This window comes from Neurospora tetraspora (genome assembly GCF_033439725.1).
Source record: "Neurospora tetraspora strain CBS 560.94 chromosome Unknown B0H65scaffold_8, whole genome shotgun sequence".
Lineage (NCBI taxonomy): Eukaryota > Fungi > Ascomycota > Sordariomycetes > Sordariales > Sordariaceae > Neurospora > Neurospora tetraspora.
The window spans coordinates 851,798-869,070 of record NW_026944390.1 but is presented as its reverse complement, the minus strand read 5'-3'; the positions used below and the strand labels follow the sequence as shown (position 1 = coordinate 869,070).

The 17,273-nt window shown below is 53.2% G+C and overlaps 5 protein-coding genes across 5 annotated transcripts; 1 reads left to right on the top strand and 4 right to left on the bottom strand.

Moving 5' to 3' along the window:
• Positions 1 to 1,020: 1,020 nt before the first annotated feature.
• B0H65DRAFT_311416 (Glyoxalase/Bleomycin resistance protein/Dihydroxybiphenyl dioxygenase) lies at positions 1,021 to 2,870 on the bottom strand. Its single transcript, XM_062823304.1, has 4 exons — positions 2,100 to 2,870; positions 1,887 to 2,039; positions 1,479 to 1,833; positions 1,021 to 1,425 (listed from the first exon to the last, which is right to left on the bottom strand). The coding sequence occupies exons 1-4, from the start codon at positions 2,541 to 2,543 to the stop codon at positions 1,394 to 1,396; spliced, it is 984 nt and encodes a 327-aa protein (XP_062677494.1). The 5' UTR covers positions 2,544 to 2,870; the 3' UTR covers positions 1,021 to 1,393.
• A 668-nt stretch (positions 2,871 to 3,538) lies between these two features.
• B0H65DRAFT_477578 (acid phosphatase-domain-containing protein) lies at positions 3,539 to 5,133 on the top strand. The gene has a single exon (XM_062827433.1). It carries the CDS (start codon positions 3,985 to 3,987, stop codon positions 4,819 to 4,821), a length of 837 nt encoding a protein of 278 aa, XP_062677493.1. The 5' UTR covers positions 3,539 to 3,984; the 3' UTR covers positions 4,822 to 5,133.
• A 229-nt stretch (positions 5,134 to 5,362) lies between these two features.
• On the bottom strand, positions 5,363 to 6,879 carry B0H65DRAFT_434120 (CRAL-TRIO domain-containing protein; the record flags this gene model as incomplete). Its single annotated transcript, XM_062825110.1, has 3 exons — positions 5,363 to 6,224; positions 6,295 to 6,468; positions 6,698 to 6,879. The coding sequence occupies 3 exons, from the start codon at positions 6,877 to 6,879 to the stop codon at positions 5,363 to 5,365; spliced, it is 1,218 nt and encodes a 405-aa protein (XP_062677492.1).
• Positions 6,880 to 7,677: 798 nt separating this feature from the next.
• Positions 7,678 to 11,614, bottom strand: B0H65DRAFT_477571 (coatomer beta). Its single transcript, XM_062827432.1, has 9 exons — positions 11,245 to 11,614; positions 10,962 to 10,985; positions 10,823 to 10,868; positions 10,615 to 10,756; positions 10,348 to 10,538; positions 10,092 to 10,291; positions 9,908 to 10,033; positions 9,609 to 9,849; positions 7,678 to 9,558 (listed from the first exon to the last, which is right to left on the bottom strand). Exons 1-9 carry the CDS (start codon positions 11,260 to 11,262, stop codon positions 7,973 to 7,975), a joined length of 2,574 nt encoding a protein of 857 aa, XP_062677491.1. The 5' UTR covers positions 11,263 to 11,614; the 3' UTR covers positions 7,678 to 7,972.
• A 593-nt stretch (positions 11,615 to 12,207) lies between these two features.
• Positions 12,208 to 13,889, bottom strand: B0H65DRAFT_311244 (mannitol dehydrogenase C-terminal domain-containing protein). The gene is made up of 2 exons (XM_062823302.1): positions 13,700 to 13,889; positions 12,208 to 13,614 (listed from the first exon to the last, which is right to left on the bottom strand). The coding sequence occupies exons 1-2, from the start codon at positions 13,752 to 13,754 to the stop codon at positions 12,473 to 12,475; spliced, it is 1,197 nt and encodes a 398-aa protein (XP_062677490.1). The 5' UTR covers positions 13,755 to 13,889; the 3' UTR covers positions 12,208 to 12,472.
• Positions 13,890 to 17,273: the final 3,384 nt, after the last annotated feature.

Genomic DNA, 17,273 nt, shown 5'->3' with positions numbered 1-17,273 from the left:
TCCAAGTTCTACCAAAGCTTTGCCTTCTCGCACCATCCTTTGCCTTCTCGCTTAGCTTCGACGCTCCTGGTATACGATCCTGATCATGTCTCTTCTGGCATCTTGATTTGTGGTTAGCCTCCTCAGGTTGATTGCCTTGTGGGCTCATGGCACACCGCGTATGCATTGGGGGTTTGACGACGCCACATCATGGGGCGGGAAAGATATGAACTGGACATCTCTCGGAGAATCCTGGCTGCATCTTCTCCGTTATCCGAGCCTCAATGATGAGAATGAACGAACTGATGCTGCCTAGGAGAGTCTCGTGAGCGGATGAGCCGTCAAGTTGGTGATTAATATATGGGCAGATGCTTCTCCTACCGTGCAGTTAGGTTGTGATCGGGTCTTCGGCTCGGACTCGTTTAACATAACTGATCGGAATCAAGAAGGAAATACCTTTGAGGGCTCCATACCTAACAGAGGCGTGGAGAAACCGCAGTCCGTTGCTTCTAGGTATCGCGGCTGCGTAGGGCTGGGGTGCATAGGAACAAGTCTAGCGTAGCCGGGGGAAGCGCGGTACCGAACATTCGGGACTGAACTATAGCGACAAACATACCAATCCCGCTTGGCAGAAGTATAACCATTGTGAAAGTCGAGACCGCGTGTCATTGACTCTTTGATTGTTCCCAGATGGGGTATAGTCGTTGCCAGAGCCGAGGACTCTAAGGGGTTGGTATATTCGCTCCGCTGAGTATACTGTATGCGATGTCTGGGTTCCCAAATCGGTGTCCCGTACTTTCCAAGATATGATTGGCTCTTTTCGATCGGCTATAGACGCGATCTTGAGGATGGCATTCTAAAAGTGTATCAACGAAGCATCAAGGTCCTGACAGTCAATTCTCGGACTATCATCTGCAGAGTCGCCGTTCATACCGCTATTCCGAACGTTTGGAAGAGAAAACAAAAAAGGGTTTGTTGCTAATTCTGGAACGTTTTGTTTTTCGTTATTCTGTCCCTGATCCCCGGTGCAGATCTTGTTTCAGGGACGAGCTTACCGCATCATCGTTCTCTACTGGCGCCTCGAATCCGATGTGGTGTCTTAATCAATTATCGCCTGATCCTAGATATTGTGACTCGTGACCACAAGGTCCCTGTTCATTCGCAACCACACGCGTGGGCGTCTCGCTCCGTTCCGTCGAGAACCCTCCCGAGACATGCGCCCGCTAAATGGATCTTCGGGGTTAAGTCTTGACCATATCAGTCGTCTTGGTGGATACCTAGACGGAGTATTTCAGATACGTGGTGTTTGACAAGCGTGTTCATCATATGTCAGTTGACACGTAGAGGCCTGAGGACTTAGACTAGTGTACAAAGACAATGGTTCCTTTCCATCACCTACATTAATCCAAGTCATTCATTGCAGGAAAGTGGCTGGGACCTCAGGGCCTAGAAATAGTCAGTCTCATCACTCCTTGCGGGCACATAATCGTGTGACTTACCCCAAACGTGTAGGTTGTCGGGAGCTGCCTTTGTATTATGTGTGGGCTCGTTCATATCGAGCAGATCACCATCCACATAGTGTTCGAGAATAAAACCGGAAGGGTCGAACCAGTAATCGAAAATCTGGCTGCCCATTACGTGTCGTCCAACACCCCAGCAGTTCTTGTAACCTTGATGGCGGAGCCAGTCGTGACCTAGCACCTGGGTATCGAAGTCGTGCGTCTCGAAGGACGAGTGGTGAACGTGCATCTTGGGACCTTCAAAGAAGAAGAAGCAGTGGTGGTCTACAAGGTCGTTTCCGCGGTTGAGTCTGAAGAAGACAGTCTTGTTGACACCTTCATCGTTGTGGACAAGCTAGGTATGTGTTAATTTTAAGTTCGAGATCGAACAAACGCTAACATACGTACCTCACTAGGGAAGAAGTTGAAGTATTTGGCGTAGAAGTCGTAGCACGTGGCAAAGTCGGTTACACACACGCCAAAGTGGCCCAGCTTATGTACTGGTGCTGGCCGCTTCTTGAAGCGTTGGAACTCGTTGGCTCCGCGGTTCTTTTCGTTAGGCTAGCAGTCATGACGAGTTAGCGAGCCAATTCATATGGTTACCGTGAGAAACCGACTTACAAAGTTGAACCGCACAATGGGAAAGTCAACATCCCGCGCCTCTACCGGGGTCTGGCCATAGACAAGATGGAAGGGGAACCCGTCGACAGGATCATAAAACGTGACGCATTTTCCACCGCCAGGGGCATCTGCAAGGTCGTATATCTCGGTGGCTTTGCATTCGTTGGGAAGTGTCTTGGCCGCTTGCATCAGATCCTCCATCGATTCGACGACGAAGGCCGCGCCGCCGAACTCGTCCTCCTTCGATGCCTCGAGGCAAAGAACGAAGGGCTCGGTGCCATAACCGCGGAAGTATGTCTTCTTGCCGACCTCGGCAGTCTGAGCGAAGCCGAAGTCTTCGGCAAACCTCTTGGCTTCGTCGATGTTCTTGTGCTTATAGTAGACATGGGCGATGCGCACCAAGTTGATCTTCTTGAGCGGATTGGCCGGGAGTCCGGAAGCCATGATGTCACTGGTTGTGCTGTAAGTCTAGGAGCTCCGTTTTGGAATGAAGTCGTTGGTAGCTGCACTTGGAACTGTGATGTTAGAGTTGAGATGAAGCTTGACAACTTGTCAATAAGATTTTAGAGAAGAAGGGATGGAGATATGACGGTGAAACCCCAAAGAGGGGACCCATGATGCGTATAAGAATAAGGTACGGGGCTTGATCTGGGAGCCGTCCCTGAGACCCGTGACAGGCATTGTCCTAAACTGGGCGCATGCTTCTCCAACTCGGGACAGACCTGAGGAGCATCCGATGATCATCGATCAGTCCCATGTGAAGACAACTTCACCTAGCAAGCACAGCTTCGGTACCCCGTAGTTCGCTGTTAGTGTTCACGCGGGGATCGGCCTCGCAGTGGGGTAAATTGACGGCAGTTGAATATCGGACAATGCCACCAAGACATTCTGTACTCCACGATGCTAGCCAACGTAGTGTAATACAGCCCGCAGCTCCCACGCGGTGAACGTCGGAATCGTTAACGACGAAAAAGCCCGATTGTCCAATGGCGGGTGCCGGATAATCTCAGGAATTGGCCCTGTCAGGCCATCAGGAGGCTCATCCAGAGAAGCAACTCTGGTAGCAACTCTGCAACTTTCAGGCTGATTGAGGCGGGTGATGAGGCAGTTCGATGCCATTGCATGCCTAGACATAACAGCAAGTATGATCAGGAAAAGTGGGAAAAGGATGAGAGCAGCAGCATCATCATCAGACGAACCGCAGTCAGCCACTCGGCTGGTACGAACGAAAGGCCATTGCGCTTCTCAGGAGTTTCTCATGGTTGTTCGTTGTCGAGAGGAATTGGAGAAATGGAAGAGATGGAGAAGTGAAAGAAGGCAGAACACTAAACCTCACCCGTCCTAGTATTACCCTAACCCTGGCAATTCCCCGCCTTACTCAGGTCGCGGTCAGCTTGCCGGGGGCCGGGGGCCACTGCTACCCTCACCGCCCTGTCGCTGTCCGTGTTCACGCGGGGGAGGCCGAGTGGGGTCAAGTCCGTCATCAGAATTCGGGGAACACTGGCACTGGACGACACCAGTGACACATTCGGGCCCTGACAGGTTGTGTCATTGGCACACTTCAGCGATACATCAACTCGACATCCTGCGAAAACATCTTCAGTCAGCAATTGTCAGCAACTCGTGACCAACATAACCAAACTCATCAAACCTCCTTTTCGTTACCTAGCCTCGGGAACGCCCCATCGGATATCGCCTCTCGCCGTCCCTCTGCGCCGAGAACTTCCAACACATACCTGACAGTGCGGCGCAGGTTCGGTTCCGTGATCCGTACGCTGCAGGGCATCAACATCCTCACCTGCATCACCAACGCAGTCACTGCTTCAAGCAAGCTATCCTGTATCACAAGCCAAGTTAACCAACACACCAAAATATACCCCCAAAAATGCCACGCAAACTCTCCAAATCCAAAAACGTCTACGCCCCCGCCTCCTCCTCCTCCTCCTCCTCCCATGGGCACTCCACCACCAACCTCCTAACCCCCTACCCCCAAAACTCGGGCCTGCCCCCCTTCCTAACCGACGGCCTCCCGCTCCCCTCCCTCGTCGTCCTCGACCTCGACTACACGCTCTGGCCCTTCTACAGCGACTGCCACCCATGGCCTCCCCTACGAAGCCTAAGCGGTTCTGTTTTGAGCGACCGCAACGGCGAGAATTTCTCCTTTTACAAGCACGTGCCCATCATCTTGCACTTGTTGCAAGTTGCCGGAATCAAACTGGCGGTGGCGAGTAAAAGTCCTGTGGGCGATTTGTGTAGGGAGATGTTGAAGATGTTGAGGGTTCCCGGGGGACTGCCGACGAGTGTGGAGGGGTTTAGACGGAGCCCCCCCGCGACAAAAGGGGCGGGGGGTAATGCTAATGCTAATGCTAATGGGGAGGACGGGGAGGAGGACAGTGGGAAGAAGAACACAAAGACAAAGGGAGGAGGGTCTTCTTCAGGATCAGGGTCAGGAGGGGGATTGACGGATGAAAAGGGACGTAAGACGATTGAGTTGTTTGATGGCGGACTGGAGATTTATGAGGGGACAAAGTTGAGGCACTTTGAGGTTATTCAAAGACGGATGGGGATACCGTACGAGGAGATGCTGTTCTTTGATGATGAGAGGCCGAACTTGGAGGTGGAGAGGGTGGGGGTTACGATGCAGTTGATTAGGGATGGCTTGGATTGGGAGGAGCTGGAGAAGGGGATACAGAAGTGGAGGGCTAATAGGGGGATTGCGTAGACTGGGGTATGGGATTGTGAGAGATGAAGAGGTATATAGACGCGACATGCCGGCACGGTAGAGTTGTCTTGAGGTTTCGATACGACTTGTAAAAGGCACGGAATAGACTTAAAATCCCACACCCGACAATCTGGTCGACATTCAATCCTCGTCTACAACGTTCCGGTTCCTGCAGTAGCCAGCGGAGGTGGGTGGAGGATACTACCACGCTTCAGGATCCAGGCTCTACTCGTGGCTAACATCCGAAATCTGGGGTACATGTCCGTGTGTTCAAGGGGGCTGTCAGTCATTTCCTGGGCTACCGGATGGGCCGGACGGATTGTAAAGTGCTTGAAACGCTTTATACTATTTATTATGCTTGCTCGTACAAGTTGTATATACTTTCCAACCAGATGTACACAAAATCCCCCAGAGTTTCTAGCCAAAAGCTGAGAAGTGAAGTCTCCAAGGTATCTCCATATGCAAAAGAAAAACCCCCAAACCGCTCGAAGGCTCAAGATCACTTGGGCAGAAAGATTCCCTCTCCTATTTCAAGCAAACCCTAAGCAGAGACCGCAGGAACCGTAGCCCCCTCCCCCGTCTCAACAACCTCCTTCTTCTCGTCATCACCAACACTCAACCCCTTGACCTCCTCAGCCAAAGTTTCAGCGTCCCCGTTAACCTTCTTCTCCACCTCCTTCACATTACAAATCCTCTCAACAGTTCCCACACTAACCATCCTCTGCTTGCCCCCCTCACTCCCCACCGCGACACACTCCATCCGCGTTCCATCAGCCGTCGGCCTCCAATACTTGGGGCCCTCAGGGAAATCCTTCAACCCGTTCTCCCAGCGCACCGTCTCCTTAATGAAGGGATCCGTCTTCGGCTGATCCCCCCACGTAAACTCCAGCTCACCACCGTACTGCTTCGGAATATTCTTGGGATCAATAAACTCCTCCAGCGTCGCCTTCACCTCTGAGGGCGACACAATAAAAATCTTGGACACGGTGATGGGATCGAACCAGCGCTTGATCCAGCCCCACACCGTACTAAAGTAGGAAGGCGCGCCGATGATGAAGATGCGGTCTAGGGTTTCGGGGTAGTGCGCGGTGGCTAGCTGCGAGGCCGCTTGCATGTGCGACTTGAGGTTCCAGAACTGGCGGAGCGAGACGCCAGAGACGTCGACGATGTTGGTGGACAGGGTGATGGGTGTGGTGGTGGCGTGCGCGCGGTCGGGAAGCTCGGTGCACAGCGGCTGGGCGAAGCGGGTGAGGTTCTCGTACAAAGCGAAGAGGCGCAGGAGCTTGGGCGAGGTCTGGCCGTCGGTGACGGCCTTGGAGGGGTTCGTTTCGGCGGCTTTTTCGTAGGTCGAGACGGTCTTGGAGTCGAGGTGGCGGATCTCGAAGAGGTAGAGGGGGATGCCTCTGTTTTTTTTTGAAGAAAGGGTCAGCATATATACATGGGTGTTTTCCCAAGTGTGAAATTAGTACTAACCTCCTATCTCTTCTACCCGTCCATTGAGGGTACAACCGCCTGCTGGCCTCGTACGCCTCCAAGTCGATGGTGTCGTACAGAACGTTCAGGTCGTTCGCCTTGCGCCAATCCTCCGTCTCCTTGAACTGTTTGAATGCATCAACCACGTTCCATCTCCGGGCGCGCAAGTATCGTCTGTGTACGGCATTCAATGGTCAGCTTTCCGTTTCCGATTCACATTCTGCACTTTGTTATTGTGGTCACCCCCATCACCATTAATCCCCTGCGATCCGAATCCTCGCATTGGCGCATGGAGAACTATGCAGTCGCAGTCGCAGTCGCAGTCGCAAGTCGCGGCGCAACACGAATTGCTCCCGGAATCTCAACACAAGGGTAGAGGTAGTACAGGTAGTAGGCAACATACAGCAATGTCTGTTCGTCATGCGAAGCCGGCGGCCCCGGCTTATAATATCCCTTTTCTGCCAGGTAGGTCTTGAAGCTTTCAAGCGCTTCCTGCTCTTCCGGCTTGAGGTGTCCAAGGTGGCCATTGGGGTATCCAACTTCGGTGCCGCTAGCGGCAGAGGCATTGGCGACTGAACCCGTCATTTTGTTTGTCTGTGATTATATCCTAGGTAGTGTATCCTGAGTCGCGTCGTATCGTAACAGCGTTTGTTTTCCTGCAATCGTTATGCGCAAGTTGGACCAGACCGACTTTGATGATGCACGATTCGTCCGATGCGTAAAGTTGGGGAAACGGGCGTTGGAGGTTGCCGGTTGGAGGTGGTGTCTAGTAATTATTTCTTGGGGTATCGTATTAAGATCAAAAGGAGATATTCGGAACAGAGTTCTGTCAAAGAGAACAAAACAGACGAAGACTGCAGACCAGACGAACTGGATGACAGAAAGAGAGAGGAGAGACAGCAAGGCTCTTAGTGTGCAGTAGCTCAACGCCAGCAAGAAATACCGCTGACCGCAAAGCAAGAGAACGTCAGACCGAGAAAAAGCGAGAAAAGCCTCTGACGCCAACGAAGAAAAAGAGAAGAGTGATCTTCCCAGATCTATCGATGCTTGGTAATTTCAAAGACTCCAACCATCCTCCGCCAGAGATCCAGGCATCCAGCGAATACCCCAGTGCCCCCCAACGACACGCCTGCGACGGCCGCTCCATGACCCTCGATGACCCGCTGACTGACCCGCCTTGGCCGCCGTTTGGTCGTCTCGGCCGTGGTATGTCCGCCAATCTACAGGGTTCATGACTCCGCTGTGCCCCCTGCCAGTCTCAGCTTTCGGGACATCAATAGACCCCGACGGACTACCGATCACCGACACCGGGCACAACGTCGCTGTCCGAGCTTGTCGGCATCTCCATCCCGAACAGAAACAGAAAGTTGAGACATCAAAGTGCGTGCTCATTACTTCACTATTCATCCATTATCAAAATACTAAAACTTCGGACTACTATACGGGCCACAACGGCACCAGCAAGCGCGCCAACTGTATCCCGCTTTTGAAACCGCCAACAACCACCATGCCTCGGCCACTACCAATGCTATCATAACTAGTAAAAGCCGTGGCGGTCAAGAGGAGAGCGTCTCCTCCGCCTTAATAGCATCTCGATGTCTGTAATTGCTTTCGATCCTCTTCACAAAACAAAATCGTGTCCGTTCCCCGCTTCCTTGGATGGCGCAGAAACGTCGCTCTACTCCTCCTCTGCCTCAACCTCCTTCTCCTCCTCTTGCTGCTCTTCAGCTACTTCCTCTTCCGCTTCCTCTGCGGGCGACTCCTCTTGGGCCTCCTCGGCATCGATATCAATCAAATTGCCAGCAGCAGGTCCTTCCTGCTCGAGTCTCAGGTACTCATCCCACTCGGGGAAGAGCTCCGAGTCCTCTCCAGGGACGCCCAACACCTTGGCAACACGGCCCTTCTTCTGCTTCTCCAGGCTCTCCTTCCAAGCTGCCACCAATTCGGGTGTGAGGCTGGGTTTGTATGTTTGGCTGAAGAGCACAGCCTCCGAAAGACGGTTGGTGTTCTTGAGGATCTCAATGCAGCCCTCGACGTCGCCGAGGAGCCACTTCGCGCTGAAGGCGACGTTGTGCGCGCCCGCCTCTGTAGCTTGCTCGGCGAGCTTGGCAAGACCTTCGCGGTCTGACGTCGAGCTGTAGACAAGCAACAGCGAACCGAGATCCTTCGCCTTGACGAAGCACTCGGTGGCAAGAGGCACATCCCAAGCAGCGAGACCGGCATCACCAAGGGTCTTCCACTTGTGATCCGCATCAGTCTCTCGCGCAATGTCGAGGGCGATGTGGAGCTGGCCAAGCGATAGCGCCAAATCGAACTTGTGCTCGGGGTCAGTTGCCACCTCAAGCGCGAGCTCCTTGTGACCCTGTCCCTCAAGGAAGCGGGCAATCTTATTGAGCTGGTCCTCGGGAATGCTTGGGAGTAGCTCGGCAGCCGTCTCCATATCCTCGCGAAGGACAAGAGTCTGATACTCCAAAACGGGGAGCGAGAGGGCGAAAGAGGTAACGTTAAGGTCCTTGTCGGTTATGTAGACGCGGCCATCACGCTGGAGGTAACCCAAGATGTACATGGGCTTGTCGAAGTGGGCGATGGTGTAAGTCTGGTCGCCAACCAAGTAGTTAAGACGGTTGGTGCTGTTGGTGTAGATCAGGACATCTCCCAACCACTCCGCCGAACGGATGCTCTCGCTGATGTCGGTAACGACATCAAACGCAGCCTCAACACCATCATCCTCGACAAGACCAGCCTGGACCGCCTCGTTGTAGTTCTCTCTCGAGAACCTAAGTACGTAGGTGCTATCCTCGCAGGCGAGCGCAACCAGCTCGCCGCTCTCGCTCCAGTACACCTGCTTGGGCTCCACCTCAATGCGTCTGACAAGTCCACCCGTCCGCCAGTCGTAGAAGGAAATGCCACCTTGCCCCTTGACACCGAGGAGGACACCGCCGGAAAGACCATCGGCAGCGAAGGGGACGTCGAGACCGCCGACCTTGTTCTCGAAGTTCTTGAAGATCTTGACGCTGGTGGGAGACTCGCGTATGGCGAACTCGTTCGTGCTCGAGTACTCCTTAGAAGCCCACACAAAGTCGAGGGCTTGACCGAATGCCTTGTTTCTCCAGGCGAGCGCAGTGTAAACGATGTACTCGCCGTCGCCGCAAATAGCCGCGAACCGACCGTTGGGAGAATGGATGAGACTTTGGGGATACACCTCAGCGGTTCCAAGCTCCTTGGTGGTGAGCGTGATAGGCTCGTTATCCTTGATATCGGCATCTAGTCTCGTCAGCTCAGTACCACTCACGACACTCAACTTTGTAACTTACCAGCGCCCTTGATCACAGCAGACACAACCTCGTTGTGCCTGGCCCACACGATCTTGCCGGAGCCATCCATCGACACAGCGGGCTCTTCCCGACCAAGCTTGATGACCACCGAACCATCGTCGAAACCAACAGCAATACCCTGCTTGCCCTTCTGATATGACACACACCAAGCGCGCTCCAAGCCGTAGTTTAGCGATTGCTCGAACCTATAGGTGTTGGCGTTCCATATCCTTATCGTGCCCTACAGTCTCGGTTAGTACTAGGCCGCGGGCGAAGGGACGGGTATAATATCGACGTACGTCTTCCGAACCAGAGATAATAATAGGAAGCTCTGGGTGGTAGCAAGCAAAGGACACGTTGTTGGTGTGACCTTCAAGAGTGGCGATCAAGCTCTTAGTGGTATAGTCCCACACTTTCACCGTGCGCTGTGCCCATAAGTCAGCTGAGAAGTCCAATGCGCCGGCATATGTCGACGTAACTCACGTCATCAGAAGTTGTGAGAAGGTAGGGCTTGTCGCTGTGGGGGTAGTAGTCGACGTGGTTGACGCCCTTGGTCTCGTGCGCCTCGAGCTGGAAGTTTGGTGTGGATGAACCCAAGCTCCAGATCTTGACTGTCCTGTCCAAACATGCCGAAGCAAAGGTGTTGGTATCTTTGGGGTTGATGGCGAGGGACATGACGTAGTCTGAAACTCCGTTAGCATGCGCGCTGCTTCGATATATCGGGCTGGTGGCGCCATACGTGAGTTGCCCTCGAATACCCGCACGTTCTTCCATCCCTTCTCCCAATCCCAAAGCTTGATCGTCATGTCATCACTAGCGGTAAGGACGAAGGGTTGTGTAGGATGGACGCAAATGGCTCTGATGTAGTCGGGATGCGCCTCGAAGGATGTGATCTTTTCGCTCGTGTTGTAGTTGTAGACTCGAATTTGGCTGCGATTCCAGGTCAGCCTCCCTGTCTAGCACTAGCGGTCCAGTGCCCGCAGCCCAGGCTCCATGCCAAACATACAAGTCATCGGAACCGCAGATGATCCAGTTCTTTCGCGCAATGAAGCGACCGGCGCGGACGGGGACATCGGTAAGCTCGAAGGTCTTGACGATTTGTTGTGTCTCGTATGACCAGATATAGACGTGGCCGCTGTAGAGGGTCGCTAATAACCGAAGCAGTGTCAGAACTCAGGCCCTCCCCATTGCATCGCTAGTCGAAGTAGACGTACTCAGAATCCATGGCTCGGTAGGATGGAAGTCGATGCCCTTGACTCGCTGTGTGTGGGATATGGGTGAGCAATGGGAACCTCAGATATTGGAAGACCCCTTGGTAACCGGAATCAGGGGTCAAGAGGACAGGTTACGAACCTCAGAGCGGGCAAACAACTGGCGCTGCATGTTGACAGACATGTTAGCAGGTGTTTTCTCATGAGAACTGGTCCAGTTGAAGGCAGGTATGTGATGATGGACGTGTCGGCGCAATGGAGCTGGCCGTCGAGGTGCCGGAACAGCAGGCGGAATAGGGGCAACTGGAAGATCCCAGGCGGAAGCTGAGGCAGGTGCAAGTGTGCGCCAGGTTGCAACATCCGATTCGAACGTCTCTCGGTGACACGGCCATGGTGGTGCAAGCACGAAGCCTGTGTGAACTTGCCTTGACATCCAGCCTCATGTTGGGCGAGTTTGGTGTGGGTGTGTGGTGTGTGGTGTTTACAAGTTGGAATTAGAGGACGGGGCGGTCGTAACGGTTCTCGAGCTTCCAAGCTTCAGGTGGGGTGCGTGCTGGATGCTGGAGATGGTCCCTGACCGTACAAGAAATCCGCCGTTGGGTTCGTCAGGGGTGAAGCTATCGGAAGTCGTGTAATTGTTGTATTTGGTGTATTAGGTATTTGGTCCGCCGAGGGGACGTGGTTGGCGGTGCGAGGATTCGGAATAGAGGCTTCGGAGGCCTTGACAGTTGATGCGACGGACCGGAAATGACAGCGGACGGTTGTAGAGGTGCCCGCCACGTATCTCGACCGGCCGCCTCCCACAAATTCGCGGCTGTGGTCTGCTCGCCGCTCGGGCCACTCTCTCGCTCAGAGGGTCAAGTGGGTACAGCTGCCGGCCACTGTCAATGCGCCCGCCAGCTGCTGCCTAAGGCAACAACTTTGCAGATCTCTTGGCACCCCCTCACCGTCGTTGCATTCGGTGTTTGAAGCCATCACCACCACCAAATCAAGTTCAAAACCAACCGCATTGGAGATCAGCTCAAAGACAAAAACGTTTCACCAACGCACCGATCGCTTTGCGGCTAATTCAATCCCACACGGATCAGAAAACATTCATCCCCCCAGCATAGTTGCAATATGATGATCAGTAAGAGCCACAAACTCTCAGCGACACGACAGGAGGCGCGACCGGTGAAGGTCAATAGTCGTCAAGTCAGTTCTTCGTCTTCATCATTAGGACCATGATCAGCAGTCACAAAACATGGGCACGCATAAACGACTCGATGCAGTGATCAAATTTAAAGCACTTCGCATGCGACAACATTATCGGGACATGGACAAGGATTATGTGTGAGTTCTTCTATTGACCTGAAATGTATCTACTAATGCGACGCGCGTCTAGTGATTGTGCGACAACGATACTGAAGAAAAAGAAAACAAAAAGCCTCCGGGATGTTGACACGATCCCGGCTAAACGCCATTGATCCCAGTCATAATGCTCCCTGTTGATGTCCCAGAAAACAACCAAATTATACATGAACGCCAAATTCTCCGGATTCCGAGGGTCAACGACCACCGTTGCCCTTTCCCCATTCGCTGAGTCTTCGCTCATTCATCATAACAAATGAAAAAAGAAAGTTTTAAAAACACAAGTTGACAGAAATGCTCCATCTAGTCGTCTTGCGAGTCGGCCTGTACGCGCTGTACAACCTCGACCACCTTGGGGAACAACTTCTCGTTCTCGTTCAAGCCGCAGACCTGCTTGACGACGTCCTCGGGCTTGTTGTTCGCCATAATCTTGGCAAGTTCGGCCGACTCCTCGTCGCCCTCGACGTTCTGGAAGCGGAACGCCATCTCGGCGGCATCGAGCAGAGCGCTGCAGTCCTTACCATGTTCGGCAAGCTCGGCTGCGGGGCCGATGAACCGCTCCTTGCGGGAGAGCTTCCGCAGTGGGGCACGGCCCACGCGCTCGACGGCATCCTCCAGGTGAGGGTTGCTGATGCGCTTGACAATCTTGTCAACGTACTCATGCTGGGCCTGGTCATCGATGCCGTGCTTCTGCGTGATGAGGTGGGACGTGTTCTCGAGCGCCTTCTTGACCTCCTCCTGAATGTCCTTATCTTGAAGCGCATCATAGACGGTGCTCTTGCGGCGGATGTAACCGTGGTACGCGGCCGTCGCGTGGCCGGTGTTGACAGTGTAGAGCTTACGCTCAATGTAGGGCAGCAGGTTGTCGACCCAGTGGATGCCTTTGATGTCCGGTGGCGACATGTCCTTGAAGGGGGTGCGGTCGACCACCCACTCATAAAACTTCTCGAGCTTGACATCCAGGCCTGCGTCAGGATCCTGGGCCGGAACAATGCGATCAATGGCCGAGTTGGCGAACCGTGCGCGCTTGTCATAGTCCGCCAACCGGTGCGGGGGAGTGTTCTTGGGGTCCTTGATGTACTCGGCAAGCGTATCCGTCGCCCCGATAGCGTTCTCGCAGGCAATGACAGCCACTGGGGGCAGGTCCTCGGATCTGCGGTCGATACCCTTGGCAATCACAGGGGCAATGAACTTGAGGACGTTAGGGCCGACGGAGCAAGTCACCACTTCAGCCGTGGAGATTTCCTGGATAAGCTCCTCCTCGTTGGTGCGGGAGTTGATGGCGCGGTAGTTGGTGATGATATGTTCCTCCGTTCCTTCGCTTCCCACCTCGATGACCTTGTAGGAGGGGCTGGCGTTGAGGGAGTCTATTAGGTCGGTGTTGACATCGGCAAAGATGACTTCGTATCCAGAGTTGTGAAGGAAGCAGGCAACGAAACCACGGCCTAGGAGGAAGAAGCGTGAAGGTTAGTCTTTGAGGTGCCAGACCTGGGGAATGCCGGGAGATTGGAAGAGATGGAAGGCACATACCAATGTTACCAGCACCAAAGTGCACCGCCTTCTTGGTACTACTGTTGGCAGCCATGTTGACTAGTATTGGATATCGAGGATGATTTGTGTATTTGGTGTTTTGGTGTTTGAGGCTGGTTATGGTGTGCCTGTGCTTGGGCGAAGAGAGTCGGAAAGATGGCAAGATGGAAGGGCAAAGCAGAGTTTAATATGTCCAAAGCTCCAAACGCGGTGATGTCGTGTTGATGGAAAGAGGTGATGGGTGTAGGATGTGGTTAGACTTGAAGATCACAGAATGTTATAATATGGAGACAAAGAAAGATCAGTGGAGGTAGATGATGGGGATTCTATTCCTTTATACACATGTCATCCAGTCGGCCATGACGATCCGGCCTGGCATACATATGCGTGCGTACCTTTGCTGACTTCTGGCTACGTACTCGACATACGCAGGCTACTGTGCAAGATACGGAGAGGGCAAGTGAACTCAAGACCCCGGTCCCATTGTTTGTGGCAAGTGTTGGGCTTGAATGATCGTCCATAGTGGGCCTGCGCGTATAAGTGACGGTTCTGGTAGGTTGCAATGGGAGGCATGTGTCGGGTGTGGCTTGTCTCCTTGTCGACCGGGATGTTTGTAAGTCGCCAGTAATCCACGGACGTTACGGTCCTCGCGGGCTACGGCCCGTTTGCGTAACGGACCAAGCAACCCTCCTCTGTCTCCTGAAAATCGATGATCACTGCATCGTGAATGAAGCTGGGACTGAACTGGATTCATTGAACTGCCAGTGGATATTTGTCAGAACCGTAAGCCTGCCCCACCATTGTAGATGTTGAGGTTCCTGACTGCGGCTTCCTGCCTCCGTTAGGGATACATGCCTCGAATCCCACTTGTACTTGCCTCGAGGTACATACGCAGGTGCGATTGACATGCCCTCGATTCCGGAAACAGAATTCACGCGTCTCAAAACTCCCGATTGTTCACGATTTGCTCAGCGGCATTACAAATAAGCCATGCCCTTGTAGTCACGCCGGGTCGGATATAGAACGGCCTCACGATGTCTGTCACTCATGTTTGGCCTGTGCCTCGAGTACCACCTCCTTCTCGAATCGTGGTTGTGCGTCAACATCTCCAAGCCAGTGGTCACACACCCGACAGATGCCAAGATTTAGGGTCTATTGGACCCTTTGGGTGTTATGCCCTGCAAGGCTTCTCGACCGGCATGTGGAAGGTGTCGACGGTGTCGACGGCGTGGACGGACTTGTTTGCGACCGTTCTTGGTAAAACTGGCTTCATTCTTTGGCCCAAAACAGACATCACAAGTGGTGACGACTCGAGAATGGAACATACGTAAGCTCGTAGGGGACGAGACCGGAGACAAAACGGCTAGACCCGTCTGCTGTGGCACCCAAGCAGAGTGACGCCAGCAAGCGGTCATTGACAGTGTTCAGAGAGTGTTTTTGCTGTGTTGTGTTGTATTTGGACTGTTGGCCTTGAAAACGGACAAAGACAGCCTTGTGGCCGTCATCGATATCCACTCCAGGAACCCCGGGCATGTCATCATCGATTCTACATACCGAGATACCACCGTTTGCCAAACCACCAAGCTTGAACCTCACGATGCTGATCCAGAGTGCAAACCATGTGGTTGCCAGGTAGCTGGAAATGGCTCGTTATCAGTGACGTCGGGGCACTTGTGTTTTCGGCCCGGACACGCTGCACTACACAGCCTTTGTAAGCTTGCTGCTGTGGTTCGCCACGATAATTCCCCGTAGTAATCCGGGTTGAATTGTCTACTGTACTCGTTCTTTGGTTGTCATATCGAGCCATGAGATTCGACCTCACAGCCAGCAGCGTAAGGAAGTTTTTGACACGATATTTGCTACAATTTGCGGTCGTCGGGTCTTCTTGTGCTTGACGCTACACCGTCACACCGTGAATTACACGAGGCCGTGGAGGCATCTCTCCGGCCCCGACCGGTGACGGGGACCGAACCCGACAGCGGACAAGAGATGGAGCGCTTGGCATTCGTCATAAAGTCCACTCTTTGTTCGCTTTGGTTGGATGGGATTGTCCCGTCGTTCCAGTAAAGTGGATTGCCTTTTTTCAACCAATAATTTGTTAAGCCTGCGCGGAGATGTGGGCCCTCGTGGACCCTTTCAGCATTTCAGGGTCCACTATCTCCTGGGCCCCGCTCTCCACCAAAAAATGTCCGCTAAGCCCGGCCCGCCAAAAGCCCACCAGAATCCACCAGCATGACGTGCGGCAAGAACGAACAACAATCCACGGCGATTGCGACTCCAACGCGACTGTCGATTGACATCGTGAGTTTCTTTTTTGGTGTCTGATATCATCCCTTTCCGGAAAACAGGCAACAAGCGGTCAACAACTGGCAACTTGCCGTCCTCCTCCGCCTCTTCGCCTCACTCACGATACCACACCACACCACCACACTTCAACGAAGCCGGTGACGCCGGTCAACCAACCTCTCGAGTCAGCTTTCACCTCAACCAGTCGCAGTCGCGGTGGTCAATGACCCGTATGTTTGTCGCATTGTTCTGAATTTATTGCCATGTAGGTGTTATCTCGCAATCTGGCTGTACACACGTGGTATGACTCCCGTCGTCGTAGTTCTCATCATTCTTGACCGCTTTCACGATTTCCACCAGCAGCAACCACGGATGAGTATGCGACATGCAACCACAAAGGGGCAACTACATGATATTATTAACTCTGCCAGTTTCTTTGCAGAGTTCTAGATGTGCCCTGTCTTGCTGACACTCTTCGCGCCGGTCACGATTCCTGACTATCCAGCTCTCGAATCAACGCCTACAAACACGATACTTTGATATCCAGCCCGCGACGACTTGCACGCGGTACTGCGTCTCTGATCCATCCACTCGGGGAAGGGATTCTCAGGTCCAAGATGGACAAAAACGGACTTTGATCACAACGCCGTCTCCAACAGTCCAGTAATTTGGCGCCCATCAGGATCTGACAACGAAACATCAGTCCCGTCTTCAACCGCCAAGATGAAGGTTGTGAATCGGAACCGTTGACCAACTGGAACACATGGAACCGTTCGGAGAAAAGGCCAAGCTGGTACTGTATCAGACCCCCACCAACCTCGATCGAACATTTGGGATCTTCCTCTCGTCTCACCACACCCTCTTCCATCCTCTCTCTCACAAGCCTCCCGTTTCCCTCATCACAGGCTGTGTACGGTGGGACGACCAGGGGTTCGCATTTCACAGCATTTCACTTCAGGTACTCTTCACTCCTCACAGGGCCAAAACTCACGATATCAATCAAAACGGTCCCCTTATCCCTACTTGCCTACCTGAGGCAGGCGATCAATTTCCCCTTTCTCGCTACCCTGCATTCACGACATGGCAAGGATGCCAATCGATGCTGATGGAGATGATCAAGTCTCAAGTGGCTTCCATTCGGCGGTGTTTTTGCTGTTTCCAGTCAAGTTATCCGTCTCTTTTGCATATTCTCGGCTGCGGGAGCCGCACCCATTCATTCCATATCATGGCTAACAAACCATTCTAAATGGGCCATTGCAGACTCGCAAACTACCAGATAGGCCAGGTT

Bases quoted from the DNA above. Each gene is read 5' to 3' on its own strand.
- B0H65DRAFT_311416 (XM_062823304.1), bottom strand. From the start codon at position 2,543: ATGGCTTCCGGACTCCCGGCCAATCCGCTCAAGAAGATCAACTTGGTG. The intron at 2,040-2,099 runs GTAAGTCGGTTT...CATGACTGCTAG, and splicing joins CCATTGTGCGGTTCAACTTT to CCTAACGAAAAGAACCGCGG. The intron at 1,834-1,886 runs GTACGTATGTTA...ACACATACCTAG, and splicing joins TCAACTTCTTCCCTAGTGAG to CTTGTCCACAACGATGAAGG.
- B0H65DRAFT_477578 (XM_062827433.1), top strand. From the start codon at position 3,985: ATGCCACGCAAACTCTCCAAATCCAAAAACGTCTACGCCCCCGCCTCC.
- B0H65DRAFT_477571 (XM_062827432.1), bottom strand. The intron at 10,757-10,822 runs GTACGTCTACTT...TTCGGTTATTAG, and splicing joins TACCGAGCCATGGATTCTGA to CGACCCTCTACAGCGGCCAC. The intron at 10,539-10,614 runs GTATGTTTGGCA...CTGGAATCGCAG, and splicing joins ATCTGCGGTTCCGATGACTT to CCAAATTCGAGTCTACAACT.
- B0H65DRAFT_311244 (XM_062823302.1), bottom strand. From the start codon at position 13,754: ATGGCTGCCAACAGTAGTACCAAGAAGGCGGTGCACTTTGGTGCTGGT. The intron at 13,615-13,699 runs GTATGTGCCTTC...TCTTCCTCCTAG, and splicing joins CTTTGGTGCTGGTAACATTG to GCCGTGGTTTCGTTGCCTGC.